This window comes from Rhopalosiphum padi, chromosome 1 (genome assembly GCF_020882245.1).
Source record: "Rhopalosiphum padi isolate XX-2018 chromosome 1, ASM2088224v1, whole genome shotgun sequence".
NCBI classification, from domain to species: domain Eukaryota; kingdom Metazoa; phylum Arthropoda; class Insecta; order Hemiptera; family Aphididae; genus Rhopalosiphum; species Rhopalosiphum padi.
In genome coordinates this window covers 36,058,768-36,073,955 of record NC_083597.1, presented here as the reverse complement: position 1 = coordinate 36,073,955, position 15,188 = coordinate 36,058,768, and the positions used below count along the sequence as shown (strand labels likewise).

Here is a 15,188-nt window from a genome sequence, read left to right as displayed (position 1 = left end):
GGTAATCGTATACAATACAACATACGTATTTTATAACCCCGTTTGCTCCGTCACGTATGTCTAGTTTGTGTTCTTCTACACAACTATATAGGTGTAAGCGTAGCGATTTTCACCTACATGCGCGTGCAAGTAATAATATTCACTCCACCCCGCCGCCGTCAAATTATTGTGGTGTACGGTTTTAAAAAATCGTTTTCCAAATCGATTACCGTCGCCGGGGAGCGCGCGCGACCGACCGGTTGACCATCATCCATCAAAGGCGGCGGTTCAGGTGAGATATGTTGTTGTTGTTGCTATTATTATAAATAGATTAGATTATAATATGCGCGCGAGGTAAGAATATAATAATAATAATAATATAAAACGCATCCCGCACACTATTAAACACACACACTACACACACACACACACACACACACACATCTCGAACCCGTGTTTCGAATTATGATTAATTATTGTCTTGGGAAAAAAAAGGGTTTTTTTTGTATATAGACGCGCGCACAGAGAAAGACGCGACGCGAACGTTTCATTAATAATGATGATCGGGAAACGGATGTATATTAATATAATTATATTATATAGGTACATGTACAGTACGCGCGGGACGTCTTGGCGGCGGTTTTATTAATGCTTATCGCTAAAACTGTATATAATTATAATTATTATAATCGGACCGCGGTGCGAAGAGAGGCGTTCGAAAATAAAACCACACCAGACGCGTAAAAAAAAACTGGTCTTTTGCCGCGTACCACGCGCGACGGACCGAATTTCCACCGTCGTTGCCGTCGTCTGATAGCCAGCGGTAAATCGAAATCCAAGACCACCGAAATAGTATCTCACTTGCGGGTTGCAAAATATTGATTGAATACCAGACCACTACCAATATTCACTGCGGTCTGCGATACGTTATTATTGTGTACTTATGTGAATTCGGAATTCTCGCATTCCCGTATTTTTCATAGTGTTTGCCACCCTAATCTGTATCAATAATCAGAGTTAGTAGTATGAAATGGCCGGTTCTGGCCCCTCTCCGCTTCACCATCCCGCCCTCCTCTGTGAACCCTAAACCCCGCTCTGTGAACCCTAAACGTTCCCCCTCCCCCAAGTTCCCGGCCTATGCGCGTCACAGAACCCCAGTCCCCTCCCCCAAGTCCCCGGCCTGTTTACGTCACCGAACCCACCCCCTCCCCCAAGTCCCAGCCTGTGTACGTCACTGAACCCCCAAGTTCCCGGCCTGTGCGCGTCACAGAACCCCAGTCCCCTCCCCCAAGTCCCCGGCCTGTGTACGTCACTGAACCCCCAAGTTCCCGGCCTGTGCGCGTCACCGAACCCACCCCCTCCCCCAAGTCCCAGCCTGTGTACGTCACTGAACCCCCAAGTTCCCGGCCTGTGCGCGTCACAGAACCCCAGTCCCCTCCCCCAAGTCCCCGGCCTGTGTACGTCACTGAACCCCCAAGTTCCCGGCCTATGCGCGTCACAGAACCCCAGAACACCAAGTTCCCGGCCAGTGTGCGTCACAGAACCCCAGAACGTACGTCACGCGGATGTCCCCGGCCTCGGACCGCCTGCGGCCGGCCGCCGCCGCCGGACCGCCCACCCATTATATATATATACTCTTTATAGTATAGTATATACTATTCATATACTATGTATATATATATATATATATATACCTATATAGTATAGTATAGTATATACTTTGCATATACTATGTATATACCCTATATAGTATAGTATATACTTTTCATATACTATGTATATACCCTATATAGTATAGTATATACTTTTCATATACTATGTATATACCCTATATAGTATAGTATATACTTTTCATATACTATGTATATATACCCTATATAGTATAGTATATACTTTTCATATACTATGTATATACCCTATATAGTATAGTATATACTTTTCATATACTATGTATATACCCTATATAGTATAGTATATACTTTTCATATACTATGTATATACACTTATTATATATACGCGTCATCATCATGGCGGGCCAGTTGTATATGGTATAGTATATACTATGTATATACTCTATATAGTATAGTATATATACTATGTATATACCCTATATATATAGTATAGTATAGTATATACTTTTCGTATACGCGGCATACGCCTACTCATAATATATATCTTTATTAATTTTGTCATTCGTCATTGAAATGGAATGTGTTTATCAGGGTGAACAGATTTTATTGATAACACATGGTATATACTTCCTATATACTATATATATATATATTGCATCCCTCACTCACATATATTATCGATAATATTGATTATGCTTCAATATACAGAAATCGGTTAACAGCTACATAACGTGTACATTTTTTCGAATCAGACGATTTTCAGAGCTCTATAGTGTTTGACGTCCATGTCGTATTTTCTTAAATTTATTTTTTAAACTCTACGTTCGTTAAATTTTAAAAATGTTCAGCTGCGTTACGTGCGGTAAAGTGTACGCCCGTAAGAACGTGCTGATCAGACACGCTAAAACCCATGGCGGTCCGGTGAATTCGTGCGGGATATGTCGCAAGGTATTAAGTCGGATGGATAAACTCATCGCCCATATACAAAATTGCCACAGTAAGTACATTGAATATTATTTGCTATAACGTTATTAATAATTTTATTTTTAAAATAGAGATTGCTAAAAATAGTCCTGAATTTCATAATGCCGTGCGGATAGGAGGCACAATGGGTAAATAATAAATTATTTTCTATTATAAAATATAATAATAATAATAATAATAACGACAATATTAATTAATAAATCGTAATCTTATAATAATTCGTGATAGGTCGCGCTTCAGTTATAAGATGGGCACCCCCTACTACAACGTCGCACGTTCGGTCAGCTGTTCCGACGGCCATCTCAGTCACATCTACCCCGCCTCAGGTCTCGCCATCCGCCCGCCCGCCGGTCATCTCTAGCCGACCCGTCGCCGCCGAAACACCACCCACTGCCACTGCGGCTCCATCGAGACCGACTTCGCCGCCGCCGCCGGTGCAGCACTGTGCTCCTTATACGGAAAATACTCGAAAAAATATCAAAAGAAAAAAGGCGCGTATGCAATCGGTGAATACGCCCGGCTTTGTTGAAATCGAGTCGTCACTTAAACGTACGACCGTGTGGTACTTCAGAAAAAACGTTGATAACATCGTCAGTTATCGCGCTTTTCTCCACTCTCTGGAGCCGGAATTGATCGACAAATTACGCGAATGCGTGCGTATTCAGCCGATTAAATACAACCTCAAATTGGAGGCCACTTATGTCGTACCTAACCAAGACGAATCTGCCCAGAATCGCGCGTTTAAAACGTGCGCGAGGGAATTGTTTGCGTATAGCGACGTTGCGGGTTTGATCGATCGCGATTTAACCGCTCTTCTCGCCGAAGAAGACGCTTACGCGGGCAAGGGTAGTGGGTTCACCTTATCGTGTATCGACGGGCTGCTCTTGGGCGTGTACGAGTTCACACCGATGGGTGGTTCGTCGTACTTGCCGTTACCGGAAAGTATTTTACATCGCAAGGCCGTCGTAAACCCACAAAACGTTGATAGTCAGTGTTTCAAGTGGGCGATTCTGGTGAAACACGTAGCAGTCGAACATCGTGAACGAGTAGGCGCGAATTATTTGAACGAGGAGTGCCGTTACGACTTTTCCGCGCTATCAGTCCCAACGCCCGTGTCGGAGATAAAATTATTCGAGCGAGCTAATCCCGGTACGTCGGTTAACGTATACGGTGTGAAAAATTGTAAAAAAAATAAAAAAAATAAATCTTCGACGCAATCGGCGGCGTACCCGCTGCGGGTGGTCGACGACGAGCAGCCGAATCATTTCGACTTGTTGTTGATCGCCGGTTCGGAGAAAAATAACCATTACACGTATATTTCGAATTTTTCGCGCCTAGTTAGTTTGCAAAAAAATAATCGCGAGCACCGTTTATTTTTTTGTAAAAAGTGTTTCACCAGTTTTGACGACCGACCTTTGAGGTATAAATTACACGGTGAGGAGGCGCTCGCGCAGCATCGTCTGGTATGCGGTACGCACAAACCAATCTTACCCGTAATGCCGGCAGAAGGGACAACACTCGAGTTCGACGCGCTACGCAAAACGCAACGCCTACCGTTCGTTTTGTATGCCGATTTCGAGGCCCTCCTGCCGAAAACGACGCAGCACTACGGGGTGAATACCTCCGCGCTGCACTCGCATCACCCGATGAGTTACGGATTTTTGGTAGTAGCTGCGGACGGTGTGCCGGCGGAGCTGCTCGAGCAGTTTGGTATCGCGCGGACTCCGACCGTTTATCGCGGTTCCGAGTCCGCCGACGATGTGGCCAAACGATTTGTGCTTGCCGTCACCGACGTGGCCGACAGAATATGTAAATTGCTCAAGACGACCAACGTTCCGATAGTAATGTCTGTTGAGGATGTGCGCGCGCATGGAGTCAAGACCGCGTGCGACTTGTGTGCGAAAACGTTTACCACGAGTAACCGCAAGGTCGCACATCACGACCACCTGTCAGGTCGTTTTCTTAAAACTCTGTGTAACGCGTGCAACCTCGCATTACGAACGCCGAAATTCGTTCCGTGCTTTTTACACAATCTGTCGAATTACGACGCGCATTTCATTGTGACCGAGTTGGGGTATGATACCAACACGATATCGGTGATACCTAACAGCGAGGAAAAGTATATTTCGTTTTCGAAATATATCAACAACGAGTTCGCTGTTAGGTTTATCGATACGTGTCGGTTCATGGCGTCGAGTTTGGCCGTCTTGGCGCGGAACCTTACGACCTCAGACTTTTGCAAGTTTCGCGAAGTCGCAAAAGTGTTCACCCCGACGGAGATGCCGCTGGTGACGCGCAAAGGTGTTTTTCCGTATGAGTACACGGATTCCTACGCAAAATTACGCGAGACGGCGCTACCCGCAAGGAAGGAGTTCTACAGTGCGTTGGCCGAAACGCACGTGAGCGATACCGATTACGAACATGCGGCCCTGGTATGGAATCACTTCGGTTGCCGGACTCTCGGCGATTACAGTGATTTGTACCTAGAAATCGACGTACTGCTCAGCGCCGACGTGTTTGAAAATTTCCGCGACATATGCATGTTGACGTACCAGCTGGACCCCGCGTATTATTACACGGCGCCCGGGTTCAGTTTTGACTGTATGTTAAAATTCACGTCGGTTAAATTAGAACTCCTCACCGATTACGAGCAGATATTATTTTTCGAGCTCGGAATCCGAGGCGGGTTGGTACAGGCGAGCGGGCGTCACGCCAAGGCCAACAACCCGAAGACGCCCGGATACAAAGCCGACGAACCGAACACGTGGCTCGTATATCAAGATTGTAATTATATATAATAATAATAATAATAATACTAATATATGATCGTGTATTAATTAATTAATTAATTAATTTTTTCTCTAAAGGCAATAACCTTTACGGATGGGCCATGAGCGGATATATGCCGTACGGCGGTTTTTCGTGGTACGCGGGGAATCCGGACGTCGCGTTAGCTCAGCTCGAGTGGATGACGGATACGGATGACGTGGGGAGAGTCTACGAAGTCGACATTTCGTACCCGCGTCATCTGCACGACGAACACAACGATATACCGTTCCTACCGCACGCTAGTATTCCGAGCGGCTCTACCGTCCGAAAGTTGATGGCCACGTTCGAGCGGAAGGTACACTACGTCGTGCATTATTCAAATCTAAAACAAGCCATCGCCAACGGGTTGATCGTCGATAAGGTAATATCTATTATAATATATATATATGTGTATATGTATATTGTATATATATAATATATATAAAGACTATACATTGCGGTTTTATGACAAAATAAAAAAAAAAAAAAAAAAAAATGTTTTTATGTGTTCCAGGTGCACAGAGTATTAGAATTTAGACAATCCCCGTGGTTGGCACCATACATCGCGTTGAATACGGAAATGCGTAAACGAGCGACAAATGAGTTTGAAGAAAAATTTTTTAAAGATCAAAATAATAGCGTTTTCGGTAACTATTATTATAATAATAATTATTATTATTATTATTTTCTGTTTTCATGTCATGGATTAACGCTTACATAGGTAAAACAATGGAGAATGTCCGCAATCGTTTCGAGATGGAGCTTGTTTCATGTCCCCAGAGGATGCGAAAACTCATAAACCGCCCGACGTTTAAGCAGTGTACCACTTATAGTGAAAATCTCGCAGCAGTGTCTATGCACAACAAAATGATTAATTTCTGTAAACCAATTTATATTGGGTTTGCAGTCCTTGAGCGGAGTAAGACACTGATGTATGATTATCACTATAACGTCATGAAACGTCATTATGGTGGCAAGATTGCTCTGCTGTACACCGACACCGGTACGTATATACCATACTGAATATGAAAAATAATTTTTTTTATTATTATTATTATTATACTTCGCAGATTCCCTCTTGTATTGTGTATCGACGGACGACTTTTACAGTGACTTAGCGGACAACCCGAACTTGAGAAGTCGTACGGATACCTCTAATCTGCCGCCGGATCACGCGTGTTACACGTCGACGCGTAAGAGAATTCCCGGGTTGTTCAAAGACGAAACCGGAGGACGCACAATGTACGAGTTTGTGGCGTTACGCGCTAAATCTTACGCGTATGACATCGAAAACGCTACCACCATACGAGCAAAGGGGATTAGAGGTCACGTGATACGCAATCACCTAACGTTCGAGGACCACAAGCGATGTTTGTTCGCCGTCGACGACGACGACGACGATGAATCCGATGAACGCGATGACGAGTTCAACGCACGCACGAGTAAGCTGATAGCGTCGTCTTGTGCGCAACAAGTCATCGCACGCATGCATACAGCAGCAACAACAGCAGCATCGGCGACAACGTCGTCGACATCTTCCCCGCCTCCACCACCACCACCACCAATGACACGGCGGTCTTATGAACCATATACCCCGTATAGAGAGAACGTGTCGATTCGATCATTTAAACATAAAATCAAAACAATTAAAACAATGAAATTGGCTTTAAACAGATCGGATGATAAACGACACGTTCTACCCGATCGTGTGCATACACTTGCACACGGTCATTATAAAATTGTATAAATTGTCATTGTTATCATTATTATTATCATTATTGTTTTTTGTATGTACATATGATTTATTAAAATATATTTAATGCTCGAATTATAATATCATTTTCTACTTTTTTTATATAATTGATAAGATTTATCATAGATTTCAAAAAAAAATACTATCATTATTTTATATTTTTTATAGTGGTGGAACGTTAACTGATAATATTTACTAAAATTTTCCCACTCTTCATAATGAGCTAGAAAAAAAATATTTATTAAAAATCGACTCGTAAGCTAGCGTATACAGTCGTCCCTTTCACAGTCTCTATAGTCACCCTTATCCAATAAGTACTAAGTACCTGGTACTTACATTCACGGACGTTCAACGCATATCTGAAAATAAATATGTCGGATTCATCAGCATATTCATTTTTCGACAGTCCTGCTAGATTACACTCGCCTTCAGTAAGTCTAAAATATTTTAAAATATTTTTTCTTTTTTATAAATTATGCTTAATTTTATATTAGATTTCACCGCCATTATTTCCCGAATCATACGACTACGAACACTATACACTAAATATTAATAATGTTACCGATGACGGAGACAGGACATTAGATTTTGACCCAAATAAGCCTTTTCCATGGCGCTCACCTCATTCGGATGAAACACATGTATCCGATTATGAGATACTAAGTCCTTATTCAAGTAAGCCACTTGATATATAAATTAAAAATTAAAATTAAAATTTTGAAAATTATTTTTTTTTTTTGTATTTCCTAGATGATGCGCAGTCTTTCCATTGGTCAAATGGTCCATGGCGTGATGACGAATTGCATTGGAAAAAAAAAATTTTACAGAGATTTCTGTAAAAATACTGCATACTTACTCTAAAAAATATACAATGTTATAATAATATAATATATCATACTCTGCATAAATATTAAATGAAATGTTTTTTTATTATTTCAAACAGTATTAAACCTATAAGCATATTGAGCATAAAACAAAAAAAAAAAAAAAAAGAACATGACAAAAATATTTAAAATAGCATTATTATGAATATAATATTTAAAAAACAAAAACTTTATACAAATTTGATAACGAATTTATTTTTGTTTTTTCCTTTAAAAATTAAATTGATGGGGGGCACTTCCCCCAAATTATAACTGACCGCCTCTTCAGAGGTGACGTTCACCGATTTTGGTAAAAAAACATTAATAGTGCCCCCCATTACCGGATCTTCCAGCGTGCAGGATACTGTCATTCCAAATGCGGTTTCCATCTTTTTCATTGATTGTATCTTATATTCGATATCGATGACTAAATCATCAATTGAAAGGTTACGAACTTCCGACTGTTCCTTGAGGGACTTAAGTAAATTCATTTTTTGAATAACTGTAAAATAAAAATTAATTAATCATCAAATCACTTATAGTCCATTATATAATAACCGTTTATTATTATTATTATTATTATTATTAAGAGGACAACACACACACACACACACTCACGTCTCGCACACAACACATACAATTTTTATGTATAAAATATAATGCTAAAACAAGATTTAAGAAAACTTACGTTTTGTATAAATTGAATATATTGTTCTCGTTCTCGTTGTTGTTGTTGTTGTTGTTGTTGTTGTTGTTGTTGTTGTTGTTGTTGTTGTTGTCGTTATTATTGTTGTCGCTGATGTGATAACAATTCGGATCTAGATAATAAATAAGTATTATAAACTTTAATATTAAAATTTAGTTTTTGAAATTTTATTTTAATTGATTATAATTTTATAATATTATTATTTCATTCGAAAATAATTGTATGTTGAAAACTAATAAGTTGGTTAAACCTTCGTTCGGTTATATTAATAATTATTATAGAATAGAACAGAACAGAAATAAAATAAAACTTACTTTTTATAAGTATAACTGGAGCGAATATAATTAAAATATTCAGATGTACTGCCTTAGACGATTGTTGGAGACAACTGAATACTGATCCGCTGGAGTGATATACAATTAACTCATTATTAACAAAATCAATACCTCCCACTATTTGGTATAGCACCACATAATACTAGTCACCCTCAACGATCCCTGGTGTGTAAATATTTCACCGAAAATATTATTATTATTATATATTATATATATAGTAAACATTATAAACATTCATATATTTTAAATAAAAACGTTGCAAGAAAATGCTGTTTATATTGAAAAAATCATTGTGTATTATTGATGATGACTGTGAGATTCGTTTATCGATTTTACATTCCTTATGTATATACGCAGTCTCTAATGCTAAATGCATTCATCTCTCATGGCGTGAGAATAATAATATGATATACCATCCGCTCATTATATATATATATATATTATATTATATAGTAAACATAAACATTCATAATATATTTTAAATAAAAACGTCGCAAGAAAATAATATAATATGTAAGTATTTTATTTTGAAAATATAATATTATTATATGAAAAAAATTAAGCATGATACATATATATTATATACATACAACATTATTATTATGTATAAAATTAAACACGATATATAATATTATTTTATACATTATTTATAAACCACCTCTGTAACGCGAAAATTCTGTTATACGTACATTGTGAGTGATCTAAATCCATATGGTATATACAGCACGGAAATGATAGTTTACAATTTTTCATACGATTAACATTATTATTATTATTATTATTATTAATATTAACATGAAGTTGGTTGAGTCGCGGACAGTCTAAATCAGCCCCCATATCGATTACATCAACTTGAGGAATGAAGTCTTGAATTATTTGCCTTTTTTCTTCGCCTTTCACGTAAATGCATTTAAAATGCAGTGATTTTAAAATCCTATCGATTTCAGAATACTGTACGTCTCCACAATCCATAGACAGTTGATGGTAGTTACGATACAGCCACATGTTCACGGCTCTGCTTTTAGCCGTATGCGGTGTTTGGGTGTGTTTGAAAATCCAATGTTGGCTAGCGCGACTGTGTACGTCCACTATAGACATTTCTTTTATCAAATATTTAAAATTCGCACCCATTATGCACTGAATGTCTAGAATAGCTGACGCCATCGTTCAAGTTACTTCGCTCGTGTTTATATAATATATATATTATTAACGTCTTACCGGGGAGGACGCTAAATTATAACTGATCAATTAACAATCAATACATCTGCGATTCTTTTTTCGAGAATAAGTATTCCGGCATTCGTCTGGGCTAAGGCGGCTTTTAATTCTACAATATTTTTGTTTATAATCTCTACGGCGTTTATAGAATCAGCGATTTTAATATTATTTTCTAAAAAATATTTATCGACTATCGGCACGAATGCCGATTCTAGGTGAACTATTTTCATTTCATTAACCCGAGCCTTTTCATTAAGCGTAGAGATTTTTTTATAATTTGTCTCTATTAAATTAGCATGTAAACTTAGTTCTTTCATACATTTCTCTTCGAGTGCGGCGATTTTTGTATTATTCATCTCGATTAAAATAACATGTGAATCGATTTCTTCAGTAAACTTTTCGCTAATGTCAGCGATTCTTTTATCCAACCGACTAGCCGGCGAACCACCGAACACATCCATGGTATCGCGTTAACTATATTTATATTTTAAGATCGTCCTTATTTATCCAACTATTATGTTCGTCTGTAAAACCAAGCCAACGAACGAATGCACGCCGTCCCCTGGTGCGGATTACTTTTTCCACCAGATAATCGTCGGGTAGTTTTGTTTTACGTATTTCTTCGGCATAAAACCCGCCGGCTATCGGACTACCAGCATAGTCTTGTAGGATAAATGTGCTCGGCGTTGTTCTATTCACTTTGATGATTGTAAATATTTCCGTAGACCAATTGGGTAAATATCCTTTGGTGAAAACTCCTTTGTACACGCTAATGCGGACTTTATCGCCCACGCCAAATTTTATTTTTTTATTATTTTCCATAACTCGAATCAATTTTACCCGAGTCGGGTCCGCGTCGGCCTGTACCGGCGTCATCCCGATCGTTCGATGAACCGACTTATTATAGTCGTCGATTAATGACGGTAAAATAGTCGTCCAAACGCGCGAACCTCTACCGGTAAATTGTTTAAACATTCGTTCTTTTAGCGTGCGATTGAACCGTTCTACAATAGACGCCTTGAGCACGCTGAACGTACTGTACATTTTTATATTGTATTTTTTCACTAAAGCTTCGAAATGTTTATTGTAAAACTCGCGTCCGCGATCGACGTGCAATAGATTAGGGCTATTTTGTGCGAAAATTTTATTTGCAGCCGCCGAGACTTCTTCGCCTTTCTTGGACTTTAACGCGACTGCCCACGCGTATTTAGTAAAACAATCGATAACACATAGTATATATTTATACCCTTTATTCACGTTAGAATATTGTTGCATGTCCACGAGATCTGCTTGAAATAAATCGTTTTTTCCGTAAACAATGACACGACGTCGTGGGTATGTTCTCCTGGCCGCTCCGTGAAGTTCAGCCGCGATCGCGTGCTTAGACATTAGGTATATTTTTCAATATTTTAGCCTCGACCAACTCTTCGCAAATCGAAATTATCTCGTTGCGTACCCCTGTATTACCCGCCGCGAGAGACGAATACAATAGACGCAATCTGTCGACCAGCTCGTTGGGATCGTTCCAATAAACAATATTATGTTTTTGCAATCGCATATTTATACCACTTCCAGACTTGTCACCACCGCCGATCTTAAACAGTCTTGAGATTATATTCATATATTTTGCTCCTATAGAGCTGCGAATACGTGTACCGTCTGTCGTTTTGTGTGCAGATGTTTGAATTAAAATCTGTTTATATGTTTTTAAATCTGTATTCGTGTATTTATCCGACGCCGGGGACTTGGAAAATAATAAGTCAATAAGTCCCGATGTTATTGAATATGTGTAGTCATCATCTTTGATATGAATTCTGTTATCGATAAATTTAATTTCCTTGTTACCCAGAACAAATGTGTCATCGGTTAATTTTCGAGGTCCGTATATTTTATCTAATTCACATTTAGTCCAATCGCGGAACAGTTCATTCAAATTATACGCCGTGGGCGGTGACGTCGGGGTGATAGAATGTCTTTTGTCAACATCCGATAGCGATGACGGCGAAGACGGCGACAGCGACGACGTGCAGGGTGACGATGTCGACCTTGGTGGTGTTTGTGTAGGAAGGGGTGGTGGTGGTGGTGGTGGTTTGAACTGGTGTGGTGATGAATGTGTGCGGGGGGTATCGATATTACTACGTATTTTATTAAGTGGATCGATAATAGAACTGAATGTATTATTTATTAGTGATTCCGTTTCAAATCGTCCAGTTTTCAACGCGTCATATTTTTTTTTAATATTTATTCTTGCTTGAATAATATCTGCCAATAATGTCGGTGATGGTGTCGCCGATGGCAAGTTGTTTACCTTTCCCATGATTTCCGGGTAATGCGATAAATTTCGACATACCAGCTTATTATATAATAACATATGTATCGAATCCGTGTCTATATCGACCGTTATCACGTTCGTGTTCACTGCTTATAACGACGAATTCAAATCTGCCTCCGCGCCAACACGTCATGCAAAAATCTTTAAACTCGCTGTATTTGATATCACCCGAGCAATGTTCGTCGTAAACGTGTTTTAAATTAATTTCGTCTTGTTTAAACAACACTATAAAATTGGCGTTGTCGCGAATCAATTGTTTCGGTACGCGCGAATACGATTGAGCCAAATAACACACATCTATTAGATTATGCCGGCATCTCATGAAATACGATCTAATAATTCCATGGTTCTCTGTCGCGATATCGTCAAATAGAAAGACCGAGCTTGGTAGAGCTTTTTCGGGCGGTATCACCGTGTCGTTGTCATTGAATTTAAATAAATTAATACCCGGCACATCGCATAAAATCTTGCCTAACATGATATATTTAGCCTGATGTAGTGTTTTCGAATAAATGTATACATTTTCAAATTTAATTCCATTTTCGTGAACCAATAACGTGAAAATAAGATTTGTTTTCCCGCATCCCGACGGACCTACAATCAACGCCCTGATAGAATTTGGAAACAACGGTCCGTGCTTAGGCGGTAGCTTCTCGACATCACTATTACATAACGATAACGGATCGATATTATCCACTTTGAGTTTTATGTCTTGTCTGATGAATCGCATTTTATGTATATAAATACGCGCGTCGACCGTACGAAGCGCTCATATAATGTTGTCACGTCCAAAGATCAAGTCCAATAGCGGTACAGGGCTGTTGAACGCTATAATAAATAGTTTACCAGTTGAATTACATCTGCCGGGTTATCAGTACTGCGGACCGGGAACTAACTTAGAGAGAAGACTTGCTCTCGGACAGACCGGAATAAACGGTCTAGATTCGGCGTGCAGAGATCACGATATCGCGTACGATAAAAGTAATTCTTTAACTGCACGCAGTGCGGCCGACAGTATATTGGAAGAACGTGCTTGGAACAGAGTGCGCGCGAAAGACGCTGATTACAAAGAAAAGGCCGCCGCGTGGCTTGTAACTACTGGTATGAAGGCTAAACGTAAAATCGGCAGCGGATGCGGGTTCGGCAATATTGTTGGCGTATGTAAGAAAGCGTTAAAAAAATCGATCGAAACGTGTCCGGTGACACAGAATATGGGAAAATTAATTAAATCGACGGTGTGCGTAGCGCGAAAACACGTGAAAGCAAGCAGGGGCCCTCAAACGAAAAAAAAAAAAAAAAAAAATAAACTGCCTCGTGTGATCAAAGTCCCTAAAACTGGTGGTTCGTTAGCGCTAATCCCTATATTAGCGGGACTTTCGGCTTTGGGCACGCTGGCCGGCGGGGTGTCTAACATAGTTAAGACGATACGTAGTATTAGGTCAAACGGCGGATCGCCTATACAATTAGGTAAAGGCGTGTATCTAAATCCGCATAAAAGCGGGAGCTCGTACACTATTATTCGGAAATCTGGTGCTAAACGCATGAAAAAGACTGTGACAAGAAAGAAGAAGAAAATATCATTGAAAAAAATAAAAAATAAAAAATCACCGTCAAGAACGCACAAATCGGGGAAATCGAAAACTAATAGAAAATCGTCGATATCAAAAAACTAATTTTACCCAACCGCGCTCTTTATGATTTTGAAATTGTAAAATACGCTAAATTTAAGAAAATACGTCATTTCAGAGGTGTATATTGCATAGACAGGTTGCCCGCTGCCGGACCTATACGCATGGAATGTGCGGTCGTTAACCTTGACTTTGAAAAAAATAAAGGCACGCATTGGGTATGTTATAAAAAAATCGGAAAAACAGTTTTTTATTACGATAGTTACGGTAATCTCCGTCCACCGCCGCAATTAGTGAAATATTTTAAAGGCTGTGTTATCGAATATAATTATGAACGACAACAAGCATACAATACTTTCAACTGTGGACATTTATGTTTGAAATTTTTAACCGAAAAACAATAATATTACATTATTGCATTATCATTATTATTTTATAATATTATTATTAAAATATAAAATAATATTATCGTCGTCGTCGTCGTCGTCATCATCGTCAACATCATGCCGTCTCAAACACTATCGCTGAGTGGAAACAGCTCCGAGTTAGAATGTCATTTTTTTCCGCCCATAGAAGTGGGAGATAAATCGGAAATCGGGCTTCTAAGTATGCAGACATACAATTCCATTCCTAACGTCGAAACTGGATGTGATACTCTACATGTTATCCACAGCAACCATCCGCTGCCCACTAAAATTAAAATACCTACTGGATGCTATGAAATAATTGTTTTGGAAACCAAAATACGCGAACTTCTGAAGGACATAGGGGTGAATTTTTTTAATTTGTCAACTAATAGCAGCACATTGAAATGTACCATGCATTGTAATAGTGATATCGATTTGAACGTCGAAGATAGCATTGCGCCGTTATTGGGTTTCGATAAACGTATTTTACCCCGAAATCATAGACATGAGTCCGATCACGTGGTGAAAATTATGAACGTCAACA

General features: G+C 39.3%; 2 protein-coding genes and 1 long non-coding RNA gene across 3 annotated transcripts; 2 read left to right on the top strand and 1 right to left on the bottom strand.

Annotated features, from left to right (window-relative positions):
• Nucleotides 1–2,118: 2,118 nt before the first annotated feature.
• LOC132918221 (uncharacterized) lies at nt 2,119–7,524 on the top strand. The gene is made up of 7 exons (XM_060979356.1): nt 2,119–2,607; nt 2,666–2,722; nt 2,823–5,378; nt 5,462–5,784; nt 5,917–6,049; nt 6,124–6,405; nt 6,473–7,524. The coding sequence occupies exons 1-7, from the start codon at nt 2,451–2,453 to the stop codon at nt 7,147–7,149; spliced, it is 4,185 nt and encodes a 1,394-aa protein (XP_060835339.1). The 5' UTR covers nt 2,119–2,450; the 3' UTR covers nt 7,150–7,524.
• Nucleotides 7,525–8,117: 593 nt separating this feature from the next.
• Nucleotides 8,118–9,166, bottom strand: LOC132918248 (uncharacterized). The gene is made up of 3 exons (XR_009660430.1): nt 9,039–9,166; nt 8,707–8,836; nt 8,118–8,520 (listed from the first exon to the last, which is right to left on the bottom strand). It is a non-coding gene; the product is annotated as an uncharacterized LOC132918248 (long non-coding RNA).
• Nucleotides 9,167–13,385: 4,219 nt separating this feature from the next.
• On the top strand, nt 13,386–15,139 carry LOC132918407 (uncharacterized). The gene has a single exon (XM_060979619.1). It carries the CDS (start codon nt 13,386–13,388, stop codon nt 14,280–14,282), a length of 897 nt encoding a protein of 298 aa, XP_060835602.1. The 3' UTR covers nt 14,283–15,139.
• Nucleotides 15,140–15,188: the final 49 nt, after the last annotated feature.